General features: G+C 42.5%; 1 protein-coding gene across 1 annotated transcript in view; it reads left to right on the top strand.

Moving 5' to 3' along the window:
* The window catches only part of stx8 (syntaxin 8), a 38,749-nt gene extending 20,514 nt beyond the window's left edge, over positions 1 to 18,235 (top strand). Inside the window, exons 7-8 of the mRNA XM_080464886.1 lie at positions 10,939 to 11,040; positions 17,493 to 18,235. Of these exons, the coding sequence (XP_080321012.1) occupies positions 10,939 to 11,040; positions 17,493 to 17,557 (167 nt within the window). The 3' untranslated portion in view covers positions 17,558 to 18,235. The remainder of the gene's footprint in view (positions 1 to 10,938; positions 11,041 to 17,492) is intronic.
* Positions 18,236 to 18,491: the final 256 nt, after the last annotated feature.

The raw sequence follows: 18,491 nt of genomic DNA, 5'->3' as shown, positions 1-18,491 counted from the left end.
ACATATTGATGAAGCACTGTGATATACTATATGTCAAATCTAATTTTGAAAAACTAAAAATAGTAAAAATAATAGCAAAAATTGTTTCTCTCATTTCTTTTCTGGTGTAATACAAATACATGAACTTAAGATCTGCTCTCATACGGTCCACAGATAAACCCACCACTAGTGGGCAGCAGAGGCTGTAGCTCATACCATGACCCAAAGCTGGGAGTGCTCTTGTTTTATGATGCTGGAATGAATTCAACATTATGGCAGAGCCATAGGCTGTCACACAGGATGTGTTAATTCTCCTAATTCCTCTGAGGAAGTCTTTTCTTCTCCTCCAGTAATCAGCACCACCTCCTTTTTGTTCATCAGCAGGAGGAAGTGAGTAATTCCACCACAACTGTAGGTGCAGCTGTTTAAGTAGAAGCAGTGTGCATGCATGCCGTGTGCTGTCAGACTTAATAGGTATGGTATGATTATGACACTTGTATGTCTCATTGATTCAGGCCAAAGTGAAGAGTGCAGCTTCCATCACATGTTCACTTCAACATGTGTGTATGTGTAAATGTGGTTTTCCTCAGTGTCTAATCGTCTGTGCATCCAGCCTTGCTCTTCAATGCATGGAACCCACATCCAAGTGCACAGTTTTGGGGGGGTTTTTGTCTTACTTTTTGGCTGTTTGCTCAGTATCATCGACCGCTCCGAGCTGTCAACAATTATGTGGGAGGTTGCTGGGACAGGACTGGTGGCCAAACTTTCATTCTGGTCTTCAAGAGGAGAGTGCAGTTACTCAAAAACCACCACACACTCCACAAGGATTCCTGAAATTGAGCTCATGTGCTACCCAAGTATCCCCAGCTCTATCTTTCTTAAATACAAATTCAAATATGTGTTACAGACATGAGTGTATGTAAGTTCAGAGCTTTGATCAGACAAAACAGATTCATTGTGTTGATGCTTTGATAAATAATTGAGTGGAATTGTGAGGAAGTAATGTATAACAACTATGCAGATAGAGATTGCATCATGGTGATATGATGAACAAAACAAAGTCAGAGTATTATTTGATGGGGAGGTTCACTTTCTGTGCCTGGGCTTCCTCTGATGGTCCAAAAACATGCATTTAATCCTAATTGGTTCCTCTAAATTGTGTGTAAATGTGAATGTGTGACTGTCTCTCTGTGTTTGAACTTAATAGCAGCTTGCCCAGAGTGTGCCCGTTCAGACCTGGCGTTAACATGCATTTCTGATGATCCGATCACGTGTGGCGAGCCCTCACGCAGACTGCTTACACTTGGCTGTATCATGTTTTTCTGCCGAACCACTTGAGATCGGATCGTGTAGCATATAAGAAGTCATACAAATACATTTCAGTCAGTTTGATGTGCTCATTACGTCCACCAAGGATGTAATAAAATCATCGGTGCATATTTCTCTCTCTGTATGTATGTTACGCTATGAAAGATTCCATTAAGTAGGCTTTTAAGGATTACGTCTAAACTAAATAACAGATTTCCACCAAATTTCTGAGTCTAGGTCAACCTTTGGCGGACGTAAGAAATCTCTGCTTGCTCTTCTATTTAAGTATTTTTCATGCTGACCACCACCTCTGCACATGTCATGATCCATGTCCTGCTGATCATTTAGGATCAACTTCCCCCCCAAACTTTCTTTTCCTCAATAAAACATCATAATCTGATACAGCAGCACTGCGAGGATGCCTCGTCCTCTGTTTAGACCACAAACGCCTGCCGAAAGTGCGTGCGCCTTCCCTTCTCCGCGTCTCTCACTGCGCTGTGTGTGTCCATCTGTGTGGGAGCTACAGCCTTGAGTGTCTATACGTGTGCGTTTGTGTCAGCGTCTGCGCACGAGGGCATATGCGTCTCCATGCGTGTGAGTGCATTATGAGTGGAACAGAATCTGGCTCAAAGATCAAAGTTCCACCATAACTCCTCCGTCAGTCAGTCAGTCAGCGAGCCAGCGTATTGCCGGGAAGCTCCGCTCACCACAGGAGGTTCTGCGTTATTAAACTCAGATTATTTCAATTAGAACATAGTTGTTCAGTTAGTGAGAAATTCCTGGTTTCACTCGTTTCTTATTCAATTTGTTGTTTTTTTGAAGGGGGAAAAAAAAGTTGTTTACAACCCTTTTCTAGCCCTGAAAGCTGTTTGAACATGTTGCTTTGAGGAGACGAAATAGACTGCAGTCTGTGAATTTTTCAGCTTTTTTAGACGAGTCAATCAACTCATCATTGCTTCACTGATTCTGGATGCTCCTCCAGCGTTTACATTTTTACTGCATCTTGTCCTGTCAAATCGGTTCTTTTTGTTCAATTGTTCATATCTTAGCATGTCCCTCCTACTGGGTGTCCTTCCTAATGAAGTGTGTTGGTAGTGATGAAGTGTAAACTCGACTGGTTTGGAGGTGTTGTGGCAGTGACAGGGTGGTCCCTGCCTCCCACAGCTCATGCTGCTGCTGCTGCTGCTGCTGCCGCTGCTGCCGCTGCTGCTGCCGCTGCTGCTGGCACCCTCATGCTCATCACACACACATTGTTTGGTGGCACCTGGCTATAATAGAGCTGATGGTGGAAAAGCCTGGTACTGATCAGACTTCTCCTCATCGGTTTTCGTCTGAGTGCAGTTTTTAGAGGGATTAAACTCCTCTTTCTTTTGTCAACTTTCAACAAATCACTTGTGTTTTGAATGTCTGTAGTACATAATTGAAATCAATACATATTCACTGTTCAGCAATGCTTGGTCATGTGAGATGATTGATGCTGATGATGAGTCAAGTCATTTCACGCAAATGGTTCCATATCCGGCCGTCCATTCAATTGTCCGTCTATCCAATCGTCCGTCCATCCATCTTCTTTTTCACTCTGTCTGTACGGAGTTGCAATGGCAGCATTGAGAGCAAGGAAGCCCAACTGTCCCCCCCAACTTCCTCCAGCTCCTCTGGAGGGACCCCAACCCACATTCAGACCAAACCAGAGATGTAATCTCTCTCCAGCAGGTCCTGGGCCGACCTTGGGTTCTCCTCCCAGTCAAACATACCTGGTCAACCTCTAATGGGAGGTGACCAGGGGCATCCTAATTCAGGTTTTGTTTTTCTTAGGATGATTATTTCAAGTCCTTGAAAAATCGACAACCTCTTTAAAAACATTTCACTGAAATCCAAAAGCTCCTGATCACCTATCTGAGCCCAATGTTGTGTTGGAACATCTTGGATTGAGCAACTACCAAAGCAGCATGAAAACGATTATTAAAAACACTCAGACAATCAACAAGAGCTCTGCACACATATTTATGTACGAAATTTGTGGGAAATGGTTCCGGAGCATTGCAAAAATATTCCTTTATACCTACAAGTCAGGAAACATTAAAATGAGAAAAAACATGGCCTTAATTAATTGCCTGATAACTAATAATTTTGGGGTTCTTACACTGAACACTTTCTAGAATGGCATGTGCAAAACAAACAAAACAACATCCTGTAAGCAACATTCTTACTAATGATAATTGCGGAAAGCAGAAGTTTTAAAATTTGCATGTAAAATGGATAAAGTCGTCAAGTATTTTTTTTATCAGCTTTTCAGGATTGTGGTCACCTTGTGGAAAACGAGAATTGCTCTTGTTTTGTGGGTTTTTGGGGAAAGACGTAATCTGCAAAACGCTGCCGAACCACATTCCCATAACTCACAGGGAGCTTGTCTTTGGTGTCCAGCGAGTACAAACCTCATGGTAAGAACGTACTAAAACTACACAGATGCAGTTATTTTTCCAGATTTATGTGCTATTCTTTGAAGTGTTGCTTCTTTTAAACTCAGTCATTCTTCAGGAGGCCATTTTTTTCTGTGTGCAGTGATGGATCTCGGGGGGGGGGGGGGGGGGGGGGGTGTAACAGGGCTGGGGAGGTGAATGTGTCTAGGGACACACCCGGTTTCAGTTTCAAATTGATACACAAATGGTTGAGATTAGGCCGGAATTGTGAAGGCCTTGAATGCAACAGTTGTCTTAAGTGCTTGGTATCTGTCTTCCTTTGTTCAAGTTCTCTTTATACGTAGTTTTAGTTTTTTTGCGTAACTTGTCTATTTTTGTAACGGCTGCCAAGAATTACATAAAGACTGCAGAACCACTTCATAAAGAGCATTTTGCTGTGAATAGGTGACAACTTATTATGCGGCATTGTAGAATCATATTTATTTTAAGGGTGACAAAGTAAGTCGGTTCAAGTCTTTTGTGTGAACTGCATAAAAGTAAGACACTCATCATCACCCCTCACACACAAAGGCCAAAATGTCTGACGATGCAGTATTGGGTATCCTACCTCCAGCGTGTCTGGTGGACCGGTCTGTCAGTGCCTTCGGAGGGACTCAGAGATTGACGGGGGCCAGTCGGGCTGATGGTGTCCAGCAGTGAGACTAATCTTTGCACATGTGGCCCAGCACTTCAGAAGGCCAGATGTTTGGACGGTGAATTGTGTGCCTTGTGACACTTTTATAAACCCCATCAGTGCATATGTACATTTGTTGAATGAGAAGCAAACACAAGCTAAAAGTCGCATATCGTTAAACATCGACATTCATTTTTCTTTCAGTGGGATTTGATAGAAGCTGATGAATAAGAAAATGATTTTGTAATTGGATTCACACTGTGGTCCTTGTTGTGTCCATTGAACTCCAGACTAACTCAGCTTAGGCTTCATTTCTTGTTTGCTCAAGTGGGAGGATTTGTTCATCATGATGCTTTTGTGTTTCAGTGTTTTTCAATATTCCCTCGTGTCACAGTTTTGGCCCCTTCAATGAAAAACACTGTTCCCTTTTATGATCTGCTTGTGTTGGACAACGTGGAAATGAAACTATTATTATTGTCACTAACCATTACCAATATTAGAGACTAGAGAAATGTTTCTTCTTTATTATCGAGGGCAAGTGAATTTCTCTGAAAATGAAGTGGTTTTCTATATGTGTTTTCACCAATAACAAATAGTATTTCTATACCATTTCTATTTTTGTCCAGCAGAGATTTTGCCCTTTGTTTTTTCTTTGTGTTTCTTTTGGGATGGCATTGCGATGTTTTGTTGGGTTTGAGCTCAGTTTAAAAAAAAACTGAAAAACTCTTCAAAAATGTCTTTCTCCCCCATAGACCCCCGGGATATGTTTGTTTTCTATGCACTGCCAAGAGTCGGCGGGGAAAAAAAAGAAATAGGTTTTAAGAAACATTTCCAAGACTATGCAACTTCTTGTAAATACTATAATTGCTCTGAGTTGTATCATCATGCTGAGTGCCTCGGCGTGTGCCAAGTGAAGTTCTAGTTACATTCAGAGATGTGTGTGTTTTGGTTGGCAGCAGTGTGCTACCCTCCATACACAGTCAGTCACACCAGGGCCAATTGGTAACAGTTGTAGCCAACCCCCCCACCCCCCACCCCCACCCCCACCCCCCGCCAGCTAAAGCAGGACAGAGTTAAAAAAAAATAAAATAAAATAAAAAAAAAATACCCATCCTCGCTTCATTCCCTCTGTATCCTCAGGAGAAATCATTTCGAGAACAAACGCAACAAAATTATCCGCACTGAGTTAGACTGAGTTTAAATCGGTGACAGCGAAGCATTTTCACTCTGCGCTGTGCCTGCTCTGGGAAGGAGTCCTACAATAACACACAGAGTTAATACAGCACATGCTGGAGCCACCCTGGGGTGTCACTGTTTATGGTAGTGCCCACACACACACACACACACACACAATTGTCTTTTTAAGAATAAGTCAGCATTTTTAAGATCTGAGACATGTTCATTTGAATCATTACAACAAAGACTGCCTCCCATGTTTCTGTTTATGTCATTTCTGAATGACCTTCACAGACCAACCTGATTTTAATTCAGGCAGAACACAGGTTTGCGCAGCGCCGCCACCGGAGAGGATTTGTTCATAATTTTTTCTTAGCTGACCTCAAGTCTAAGTACTTTTTGCTTTATGTAATTCTAAACTTCACCAGACCTTTATTTTGACCTTTCAACGTTTAATCGATTTCCTCAGTGAGACTTATTCTGTGCCTCCACGAAAAAGTCCCCAAAATCTCATCCCCAAACCCAAACAGCAGTTAATAAGATTATGTAAAATATTTTGGGCTCAACACAAGGTAGGTCAGACCATACAAGTACAGCAAGATCTCACATTTGGGACCACACAAAGAAAGTAAAATCAGCACGCACACACACAATCACAAACAGACACAGTAAACTTCTTCTGATTTGTTCTGCTCTATATCTCTGTTACTGGACCTCTTTCATTTTCCACAAAACCACTCTCAGAAGTGCTATCTGGTGCTGCTTCTCTGGCTTAGCCTGATAGTTTTTTTGTTGTTGTTGTTGTTGTTGTTGTTGTTGTTTAGTTATCCTTGTCCCTTGCTTGCCTTTGTAGATCTAGATATTGGATCACAGCTCGGCAGTTCTTTAATGACCTTGGCTCTAACTTGTTTTGTTGTTGCAGAAGTTGAATCAGACACACCATCATCGATGGAATGAGTCCTCATGAAGTAACAGGAATAACAAGAGAGTTCTTCTTAGGAAAAGAAATTAGATATGTCGTGGGTAGAAAGCTATGTACTGATACTTGTCAGCATGGCTTATCAAAGATTTCACGATATATAGACGATTAATTCACATAATGATTTACAGTTTAAACCTTTTAAATAGCAAATTTATTTAGATTCGACTCTGCTTCTCTTTGGGAGTTATAGAAAAAAGATCATTGTGACCATGCACTATTGGTGCTCATATGGACCTCAAGGGTTACTTTTACATTCGGTTGAAGGGCCCCAGAAAGAACTTTGGGTGGACCAGCTGTATTAATCGATTCAGAGGAGGTGGATGGTGACCTCTGATGCCATGTGGAAATCTCACTACCAAGGTAGCCAAAGCCGAAGACGTGCACACAGCCTGAATATTGTCTGTGGTGTACTGAGAAAACTCTGCACTGGAAATTTTTAGGACCCTATACAACTTTGTATGATAAATTCAGAACCAGTGTGAAGGGAAGCCAGACCACAGTTATGTGGAATGTCTTTAGAGAATATGTGAGCAGTTTTACAGTGTTGTAGACTCATTTATGGCTGTTTTACATCTTTTTGAAAATGTTCCAGTTTTCTGCAGACAGCAAATACAGTGTTCATTACCAGTTTGATGCCTTCAGTCCAGCTATGAGGCTAATGGGAGTATGCTGTAAACGTCTGGAAATTCAAGATCTATCACTACTTGTATACTTAACTTTAAACTTGAAGTGAGTTAACCAGAAATCGTTCCGATATTATTAAATATGTTTTTTCCAGTTTATGACACATACCAACCGTGTGGCGCAGACCAGCAGCAGCTCTTTAGGATGATAGATATCAGTAGTTCCAGATGATGCCTGCAGCAAAGGTGGAAGGCGACCTGTAAACTAGTTAGCCCCCCCATGGAGAACAGTGCCAACAGGGAGAAGCTGTTCAAAATACTTGAACAAAGATGAAATGGCATTGAGATTACACAGAGTCGGTGACGTCATCTTAGAGCAACATCTGGTGTGTGTGTGTGTGCTCCCGGGCTCTCACGCCTCCATTCACAAGCGCCAGGCTTTACTTACTTTCGTTCTAGTCATCCAGCCGTCACAATTTGGCCCTTTTTAAACTCACACACATACTTGTCAGTTTTGTCCTGCTTCTAACTCAATTTACAAAATCTTATCTTTCTCACCTCTACTCTTTAGCAGGTGTGTAGCAACCAATAATGTAGCAAACGCCAATGATGTAAGAATTGCCAGTACTTTAGTTATGTTTGTCGATTTGAATGTAGCAAAGACAAAAATGTAATCGCTTACCAATAATGTAACAAAGTAGGAAGACCATAAAAAAAAAAGGCTCAGATAACAAGTCCCTGGATTAGCTAATGATCTTGTCCTGTATATACTGGATAACTAATCAGGAAATTGCAGAGTCAAGCTTGTTAGGATGCAGCCACAGTCCTCAGTGGAGACAGGCAAAGCTCAAGGAAGAATTTAAATTCACTTGATTATTTCAGTTGGACAAGAAAAATGATCACATCACTTAAGGCAGAGCGGCCAAACCTTTTTCTGATTTGGTCACATGAAAGGGCAAGTAGCCAACAGACCTGATCACATCTTGTTGAAGTGTGTAAAATCAATTGATTTCTGTTGATCGTGCTTTCACTTTATGTACCAAAATGTTACATAGCAGCCATAAGTAAGTAAACAGGATAAAAGTTGAATTTATTACAGAATTTGTACGTGTGCTGCACAATCAGACATAAGTTAAAAGACACAAATTGCCCTATGGATTAATTTATTGTATTTGTGGCAAAAAAAAAACCAAAACGTCAAATTTTAGAACAGAGTGTGCTGGTCTTATAAAATCGGACCTTGTGCTGGCTGACATGGGACTTGGGACTAGCCTGACAAATGCCATCGTTATACTGTAATACTGATGTGTATTTAATGGGTACCTGCAATCTTACAGTTTATGAATTCGAATATAAATCACCCACAAATACTTCTATTTTTCCAAATATCAGGGTTATGATACTAGTAGAGTAACATAGCAGGTGAAGACATCGTGTGATGGAGGTGAATGAAGCAACAAATCTTCAAAAATCAAACCTCACAAACAGGAATAAACCCTGCGCACACGTGCCAGGTTCTCCCACACTGTGGTTTTGGAGGTTTACCCAGTGTAATAGCACTTTAAATAAACAAACTTAGCCTGAAACAGGCCCTTCTTTGTGGTGTGGCAGATTCAAGCCAGAACCAGCAGCTGTCATACGTGGAAGCAGAAGTTACAATAGGAAATTGAGAATTAAGTTGTTAGGAACACGACTTGATAATAAGGTGAATTGAAGGACGATGCATGTGAAAAAGCCAACGTCTCAGGGCAGCCATCCTGAGAAATTAATTAAGCGTTTCATTGCAGCTGTAGTTAAAGGTCAAGCCCCGAGCTCTGCTGCATTGTGCCACGGTTTGGGAATTCATCAATGAATTGAAATGTTTTCGCCGGGCCAGAAATGAATTAAGAAACTTGGCAGCAGCTGACTGAAAACATCCTTTGTGACTAGTTGGAGCGGCACGCGGCACAAATGGTTCAGTGTCTACATCTCTTCCCGGCCAGTAAAGGAAAAGTTCCTTCCTTCTAAATTGTTGCCCGATGCGTAGACGATGATGTGGAGGGCTCCCGGGACACTGTACATATGCCGATCCCACGTTTACTAACTCCTCGTCCTTGCCCCTTTCACATTCTGGCCTTCCAAACTCGCATGCTTTACTTCCTTTTCCTAAAATTATTTGTGCAACCTAATTATCGGATGTCAGCCAAAACACAAGCTATCTTTTGAAGTGGTGATGACTTGTAGTTGGGAAAACAAGGCAGTTTGAGTTAAAGACGTTTGCGCGTTCAAAGGCAATTGCTGCAGACGGCCCTGAGCACTCACCTGTGGGAGTTTCTTTTAAAGGAAAAGAAAAACCAAAACTCTTCAATCTTACTGACTGAGCAGGCTTTGCCGCCTTCTAGCCTCAATAATAATAATAAAAAAGAAAGCTGCTTACTCTCTGGATTGATGATGTGTTCGACTTGGCATTTAGCTCAGATTGAGGATGAGTCCAGATTCACGCTCCTTTAAAACGTTCACTTATTATGGGCTGATATGCGTTTTCCTCTCTTCAACTCCGTGTGGATTTCTGTTTTTTTGGCCTTCTTTATTATTCATCCTTTTGTTTTTGTTTTGTCATTTCAATTTAGAAAGCTGCTGGACAAGGCCTGTCATCACAGTTGGAGCAGCAGTAAAAAACAGGCCACAAATCTAGTAACTCCAGACACACACATTTAAATGAAATGCCCAATTTGAGTTGTGTTCTGTAATAAACCCCTTGATTTATGACACAAGTAATGAGCCTTGCTGTTTTCAATAGTACTGCTTGTGCACTTCTTTTATTTATTCAGACTTTTATGTCAGAGTGAGTTGGAATCATTAAGAACTGAACTCAGATTCATCCTGAAAGCTATAAGAATTATTATGGATATATTTAACCTGTGAAAACGTACCTGTTTTTGTTGTTGGTCCAAACCTCAGAAGATGTCCTATCAACGCAGTGGCTCTCACTAACAAATCACAAACTGGCCTCGACGAACAGGAAGTTAGTGAAGGCCGTATCTGCAACAGACATGAACACAACAAGCACAAGGCTTGTCTCATTGACACAATGCATGTCAAAGTTGACCATCAAAGTTAAACCTGTAAAACCACACCTTGATTGTTACAATACGCACAAAACGGTGTCGAGCCTTGGGTCTCAGAGAGTTAAATACAAGCGTTTCATTGGATATATATGTGTAAGCCTGATGCCCAGGCTTATGTTTTTAAAACTCAAGAGAGGTAAATTCCTTTTTTCAATTCAAGAAGTCAAAAAAAGCATTTGAATGGGCTTCTAAGTCACTCCTTCATGACCACTCAGGTCATGAAGGAGTGACTCAGGCAGCCTCTTTTCAGTTTGTTTGCTGGTCTCACATGTAAAATTCATCCATATTCAGCACCACTTTATCCAACCCAGGATCACAGGGAAGGGGAGGTGATCACAGCTGACTGTAAGCGGCACATCCTATCCAGTTTATCCCCGAGCAAACAGAGAGACAGTCATACACTCCATTTAGAGTCACTAATTAACCTCAAACACATGTTTCTGTACTGTGGGAGGAAACCGTAGTCTCACATGCACAGAACTCTGCCCCGCTCTTGAACCAGGCTAACTGACACCACTGTGCAGGGAACAGCAGCAATCAACAAACCAGCAATGCACATGAAAACAACAATGGCTGGAAGAAACATGGGATGTAGGAAATGTTTTTATGCCAATTTAATGCAGAAATGAGCTTCATTGAGTTCTTCTTTCTCTTTTCGGCCGTCTTTCAGAAATCATTGATGACATCACACACCTCGTGGACAAGACGGACGACAGGATCCGTAATGAGACACGACGGGTGAAGCTGGTTGAAACAAAGTCCGCTTCATGTGGTGAGTCTTCTTCACTTTCCTCCTTACAAGACATTTTCCGATTGTGCTGTAGTATCTGTATTATGGCGGCTTTAATAATGGCCCTAAGTCACATCTAATTCTGAACGGAGATTCACACAGATCTTATCCAATATCACAAAGTGCTACACCTAATTGTTGTTTTTGACACACAGAAAAAATGTCCTTCCCTGTATCAAGTAGTAATTTGACAGCTGCACAAATAGCAGTTAACTTTGAGCCAGAAATTGAGCGGCGTCGCTACGTTTGGCATTTATCTCCAGATAGAATGGAGCTTAATGGAGCTGAAAAGTGACGCTGATGGAGACAAACCCTCTCAGTACGGAGCATGTTGCGGCTGAATGGTGGGTGGACGGGCTCTGCCTGTCACGCCTGCAAACATGGTGTCCTGGTCAATAAAAGGGGGTCTTGCATACAAACTCTTGGATGTCTCCTGAATTAATCAGGCTTTGTCGTTGACCTGTTGTGCCAACTGCACAGATTGCAGACTCCGTTTTACTTCCACCACTGACTTGATTCGACAACAGTCCCACTGTGTGATGCTTCTCAGAGGAAAAACTTCTGCCACGGGAGGCGTGTTGGCCGGCTAAAGCCAACATGTGGAATGTGGCAGTGTGAGTCAGGCTCAGTTTGCATTGTGAAATGCCAAACCACATTGCTATGGCGAAGCCTGCTTTGTAATGTGCGGAGAAGCAGGCGGTCACAGACAGAAACAGAGCGGGCACTAGGAAGGTCAGCCCCCACCCCCCCAGAATGCTTCACTCTGTTGCTTGTATCCCCATGGAGCCCGGGCGTGATTTTGTTTGAAGATCCCAGCGCTCCTATTGTGTTCGAATCAAGACTCTTTCTTTCTTCTTGTTTGTTTAGTTCTTTTGCTTTCACAACTCCCTCCGTCCTGTCCTCACTTCCAGACTGAGAATGATTCACGTACCGTCTCTGTGCGTCTGTCTAAGTGTGGAAATGCTTGTGTGTTTATCGCCTGCATGTATACAAGCGTCACGTGTATCTATGTTGGCGAGGCTGGTATTTCTCTTCCGAGCGCACAAATGTGTGATTGTTGCAAGAGATGGTCTTGTGCATAGCGAGCTGTACTGACGTGTGTCTGTGTGTATGTCTCAGACCTTCTTTGTGAATGGAAAGTTCCCCCGATGGTCTTCTTCACTCTCACCTCGATGCTCTCTTTTCTTTTCTTTTCTTTCCTTCCATTCCACTCTGTCATCCCCCTGTTCATCTCCTCGGTTGTTTGACACTCGTCTTTGTGTCAAGTGGAGAGAAAAAAACCCCTGAAAATGCTACATGCCACAAATTGTTTGGAAGGCTTTCCCTCTTTCTTCGTGACGCTGTGTTTATAATTCCTCCGCTTTAAGGCTTTATTTATTTTTCGAACCACCTCTCATCCAAAGCCGATGTTTGGTGTTATGTCTCAGCCGAGTCCTTGTAAAGTTGGAAAAGTCTGGCTCTGACAGCCGAGAGCATACTTAACATAGCTATTGGTCGGCCTCTCGCTTTGCAAGGAACAGACGAGAGTTGTGCAGCACGCTGAAAACACGTTGAGAAATTTGAAAAATGTCCTTAACTGTCAGGAGAAGTGCCTGTCATGAGGGTGAAGCTATTCTTTGTGCATGCATGCACATGGAAGTTTCTACCTGAAAACAGGAAGTAGATTCATAAGACTTTTTTTCATGACAAACTACCGGCTCCACTGCAAGAATATCCCAGGTATGAGTCCAGTTTTGATGTTTTCTCCAGGTATTTGATGTCTGACTCTAAACTGCCTATAAGTGTGAATGTGAGCGTGTGTCTCTGTCCAGGGTGTGCTCTTCCACTGCACCCCTCCAAGGGTCTGTCCTTCTAGTACAGTCAGCTAAGATTGGCTCCAGTTGACTCTAAATTGAATATAGTGGTAGAGACGGAGAGATGGACTGTGCCTGTTGTGTTACTGTACGTTGCATCCTTTGGATCACCTTGTGTCTCTGCTGGTCGAGCTCGTCGCTCTAGAGGTTGGTTCAACACCCACCTCTTCCTGTTCTTGTGTCAACGTGTCCTCGTGCAAGACATTGGATCCTATTGCTCCCAAAGATGAGCGAGCCCTTGGCATTAATCACCATTGGTGTGTGTGTGTGTGTGTGTGATTGTGCATGTCAGTGTGTGAATGTGACCGATCATGTAAAGGACTATCAAAGTCAATTTGCCATTTGTGTTGATTCTAGTGAAGCTCAGGCTGGTGGCAACGCCTAAATCCAATCAAATTTACAAACTGAAGTGGTTACCAATTAGTGGTAGATTCAGGAACTTGAGACTTAAATGTTGTTTTATATTATTCCCCCCTTTTTGCTGCAGCAAGACAAAGGCCCCACAAACTCTGAAACAGAATTATAAAGAAAATCAAGCTATTGTTTAGTGAAAACTGAGAAGTGACTGTGTTTGTTTCAGATTACTATGGCAGATTAGGGGCATGGGATCGGAGTGTTTCTTGTGTTGTGTGAAGCGACAAAGCGTTCCCATCACAGATCCCCATCAGTGCTTGAGTACCCTTCTTCACAGCTAATCCTCACTTTATAGAGGGCCGTCTCCTGAAGCCTGCAAACTTCAGATGAGGAGAACAAAGTGCATGGAGGGAATGAAGGAGAATACAAAGCAAGTGATTTATGTAGATTTCAGTTTGCTGAGAGTAATAGGAAAGCAAAGATATTTAAATGTATTTCCAGCCACAATCGACTTCTGTTCTGCTGCTGTGAGAAAAATTACACTTGTCACTTTAATCCCGTTAACATAAAATTTGTCCCCGTCTTTAGCAGGTCATTCTGGCCTTTTGTGTTCCCAAAAGGTCTTTGAACTTAAAGCATAGAGCATGATAGAGGTAGAGAGGAGGGTTCAGGGGTTGTCTCTTTCTGTTCAGGGCTCTCCCCAATCATTGGCCTTGCTCGGTGATTTGTCTTACTGATGTGTCTGCAAATTGCTAAAATGGGATGAACCCTGACTCGGGCCTCCAAAAAAAAAACTCCTGGGTGGCCAGTCTATCAGCAAACACCAACTATCTCCCTCAGCATCACTGTCACAGTGGAGCCCTAATCTATTGGGGAAGACAGCGTTCTAGTCATTAGCCTCTAGAGGCCCTCTGAGGGTCAGGAGCAGCTTGTTTGGTTACTGGGGCAGACAGGGACGGTCTCAGGAGGAGGGCGGGTGTCTGACTTTGGAGAACGCGCGTTACTGTATCGCCGTTGTATTGCCAACGGAGTTGCTGACAGATGTCGGAGGAAAATCCGACGTCTGCGTTTGATATAGGCTGGGTGTTGCTAAGGTGTCGTTTACGGCCAAACAAAAGATAATTGCTGTCAATTTGTGTGTGTATTTGCTTTGAGCTTGAGGCTTTTAAAGAGTCATCAAAAGTATTTGAGCGTGCGTTTTCCGCTTTGACGTTTATATTATGGCCACATGTGTAAGTTATCAGGAGGACAGGTCTTGTCTACACCAGTGATAAGCCCCAACATGCTCGGCTTCTCTACCTATGAACACTTTCCTCCGACAATCCTCCGTGAAGTTTTACTTACTGAACGAATCACAGGAGACATAAGACAGTTTACTATAAAAGTAGCGACATTGACATCTGGGTCTCAATACAGCGAGGCTTTATGCCAACGTGAGCCTTGCATTTCATCAGACCACCATCACCGCAAGCAATTTGTTCAGCATAGCTTATATCTCGCCCCGTCTCTCCCCCTGTGGGAAAGACGACCAATTAGGCCACAGAAGAGGGCGCAGGAGGAGAGCGAGAGCGCCGAAGAATGAGAGAAATGTAAACCCAAAGTGAAGGGTCTTGGGGTGAAAATACCAGCCGCACGCTGAGTAACAATGGATAACTTTGAGTCAGTGGGGGGAATAGTGCCGGCCTTGAGACCAGCCGGGGAAGCAGTTGTTTGAAATCTTCACTCCTGTGGCACTCCAGGAGGAGAGCAGGACAAAACAATGGGGGAGGGTCAGCCTTGGTGAGAATATCCCATATTTTAGGTGTGCGGCATGGTTTGTTGTGTAAGTTCTGTGTAGTTTAACAAAGAAAGGATATGTTTATGAAAGGAAGTATCCAAGAAAGGCACCACCGCTTCTCTACATCAACTCCTGAAAGCAATGCAGTTGATCAACCAGCTCGAGTCACTTTCCAAGTTTAGGACTTGCATGGTGCATGGATTTCACTTTTGTAACGCCTCGAACTGTTCGTCATATTCGCCCTTTGAAAACGCTGGTGGAGACTTGCCGCCATGCAAGGTGCTGCAAACTATTAGTAGACATTTGAAGTTAATTTCTTTCCAAAGCAAACTAACTGGTAGAACCAGGAATCAAACCACTGATGATGGAGCTGGAGGTCAACCACCTGAGCCACAACCCTTCCTCCTCCTCCTCTAAAGGTTAATAATTGTGGTCTCTTGCAACCACTTATTTTAAAATCATCTTTCCAAAATTTACTTTTTATGGAGGCCATTCAATATATATTTGGACATTAACATTTTTTATTTGTTTCAGCTCGTGACAATAAGCAGGACTCTGTTGTAATACAGTGACATCTAGATGATTCCCAGATGGAATGCACTGTTAAATCATAACATTTGATAATTTAAGTTCCATGGCCGGTGAACCAACTAAATAAAGTACTTTTTGTCTGGTTAATAATCTTATTGTGTTTCATGTCAAAAGATATTTAGTAAAAATGTATCCAAAGTTTATGAAATATTAAAGGAAATATCGTAATTCTTTAATCATAAGTCATTTGTGGCAGAATCTAGATAGGCTATAACCAATATCATTTAGGGATAAAAAAAAACTTCTTAATCTGTACTTCTGTCTTACTTAATGTTACAAACTCTACCTGTGGTTGACTGAAGTGAAATCCCCCCCCCCCCCCCCCCCCCCCCCAAAAAATAATTCTTTCCTGGGTGGTGACTGTAATAAAAACTGTAATATTTTCAGAACCTGGGGGTGAAGTACTGTGATGAAGTGTGAGTGAGCATTTGCACATTTTTTTTTTTCCTCTGCTGCCATAGTATCAGTGAAAAACAACGATTATCCTCTCCCGGCAAAATCAGAAACATATGCCTATCACAGTGTGCAATCTGCAGCAATAAAGCTTTTGTGGCCGTCGACTGCATGTCACTTGCATTAAGTCATCAAGGGGAGAGCGGCGATACGCTGCGAGGGCATGCGCTCGCCGGACGTGCGTTAGATCAGGGACTCTGAAAATTAGTGGTGAGGTATGCAGGCTTCTTACCTCCTCCAAGTGTATTCCCCGGTGTCCGCTGAATTCCACCTCTTCCCTGCGCATCGGCCTCCAAACAGGTTTGGAGTTTCTCAGCTGCTTGACATTTGCCTTTTTCAGCTTCAAAGTTAAAAAAAGATTGTTCAAGTTGTAAAAGGTTTGATCACTAAAAGTCCAAAGCAATGCAACGTTAAGTCATAAAAGATGTAATGCTAAAATGCTGACCTCATCTGAATGAACTGTAATTCTGACATGTAAGTGTTTTATTGGCGCGCCTGTTCCCCTTTTGAAAGTCCAACGATGTATGTGATTCTTTTTTCTTTTGCAATTCAGACATGATGGAGAGACTTTTAGTCTCATGGTTACAACAGGAACCTCGCAGATTCTTCAAAGGCTACTACTTTATGAACTCGTTTGCATCATCCAAAAGTGATTTACAAAAGGAGTAATGAAGCACAAAGGCTGGTTTGAGGAGGATTGATTATATGGCAGATGAAGTCCAAAGATTCAAGGTCGAATTTTCTCATCTACCTTTCAAGATAGAATAAAATGTCTGTCATTGTTTCAGTAATAATAACAAAATGTAAAGGTGAAACAGTGACGATGTCATGGAGTGGAGGGAGCAGAGAGACTTGAGTTTAAGTAGCTGGAGTCAAACAGATGATGAAGAGAGGAGGAAGATTGAAAGGACCCGGCAAGATTGAAGGTGAAGATCTACAGGATCTTTGGGGGCTGGTGGACTTGACCAGTAGAAGAGGAGGCTGAAGTGGAGGAGGTACAGCTGAAGATGTTGAGGTTTTGACTGCGAGTGTATTGGATCTCCAGCTCACGCCGGACAGTTTGGTTGGGAAAGTGAGAAAGACGAGGTTGAGATGGTTTGGTCATGTACGTAACGGAGATGATGGCCATGAAGGGGAAGCGAATGCTGAAGATGGATCTGCAAAGCAAGAGAAGGCCAGTGAGGAGGTTCATGGATGCAGTTTGAAACGAGGGTTTCAGAAGAGAAGCTGAGGCCTTAAAAGAGTCTTTATCTTCTTCCAGTAGTGAGAAGAAGTGACGTCCAGATTTGGTGGCGTCCTGTAAATACAGCTTCTGTCTTTTGCTGCCGGCCAGTGTCGGATTTCTCAGGTTTCTTCTGCTACCTGATCACTCATTCTCTCTCTTTCTTGTGTCTTCCTGCCCTCAGGGATGCTGGTGGTGATTGTGCTGCTTCTGATAGCCATCATAGTGGTCGCTGTGTGGCCAAAGTAGCGGATGACGGTCGGGGACCTGCTTCAACGTCGACACTGACAGTCGAGATTATTTATATTTTCAGCCACATCCACTAAATAAAACTGATCGTACTTCTTGCTCGTTATCTTAAAGCAAAGATTCAACCTGAGAAAATGTGAATCCGCACAGATAATGTTATTTTATACTGGACATCACTGGTTGGGTGAAAGCCTTCAGAAACCTTGAAGATTCTTCTTTTTTTTTTAATCTTGCTTCGATGTAAATTTTCCTCTTTTATCGTTGTTTGAGTATCTGGATCGTTAAATCAACAAATCATCAAACTCCTAAATTATGTGGAGGTGTGTAAGTGTTTCGAAAGTTATTTTTATCCCGGGCTGTGCGGCGTGTTGACCCACTCGTGGGACCTCCCGCAGGCAGCAGGAGCTTTCCTTTCATAAGTCTGTCTGTGGCTGGCCCGAGGTTTACACTGGGTACAGTAATTCCGCAAGCCGAGCAATATTCACACTCTCTTGTATTTACCCACGCATTACTGTAGCAGCTGTAATGTTATCATTTTGTTTGGATTTTACTATGTTTATAGAATAGCCCGTAGCCAAAACAAACAGCTCGGCTGTGTAACTAACATGGCTCTTTTCCTTTCCTTGTAAATCAGTTCTGCTTGTAATTTCTAATAAATGACATTTCCAGTTAATAGTCCCTGGACTCCTGTCTGTCTGCGTTCACACTCACGCCTCTTCCTGGACAACTCTCGTGTTTTGTAACATGATATTTAGCCGGGTGGACCTTTTGACAAAGTTTCAACACTTTCATACTTTCCATTATGAAATGTGCACCTTTTTTTCTCTCTCCTTTCTCCCGCACCAGAAATAAAGATGAAACCAGTAAATGGAGAAAAGCTGCAATGCATGGCAGTGTTACCTTCTTAACTAAATAAATCACGGAAAGGCAAACG

The sequence above is a fragment of the Lipophrys pholis genome (assembly GCF_963383615.2).
Source record: "Lipophrys pholis genome assembly, chromosome: 5".
Classification (NCBI taxonomy): domain Eukaryota; kingdom Metazoa; phylum Chordata; class Actinopteri; order Blenniiformes; family Blenniidae; genus Lipophrys; species Lipophrys pholis.
The sequence above is the reverse complement of the archived record's forward strand: the minus strand, read 5'-3'. Positions and strand labels throughout refer to the sequence as shown.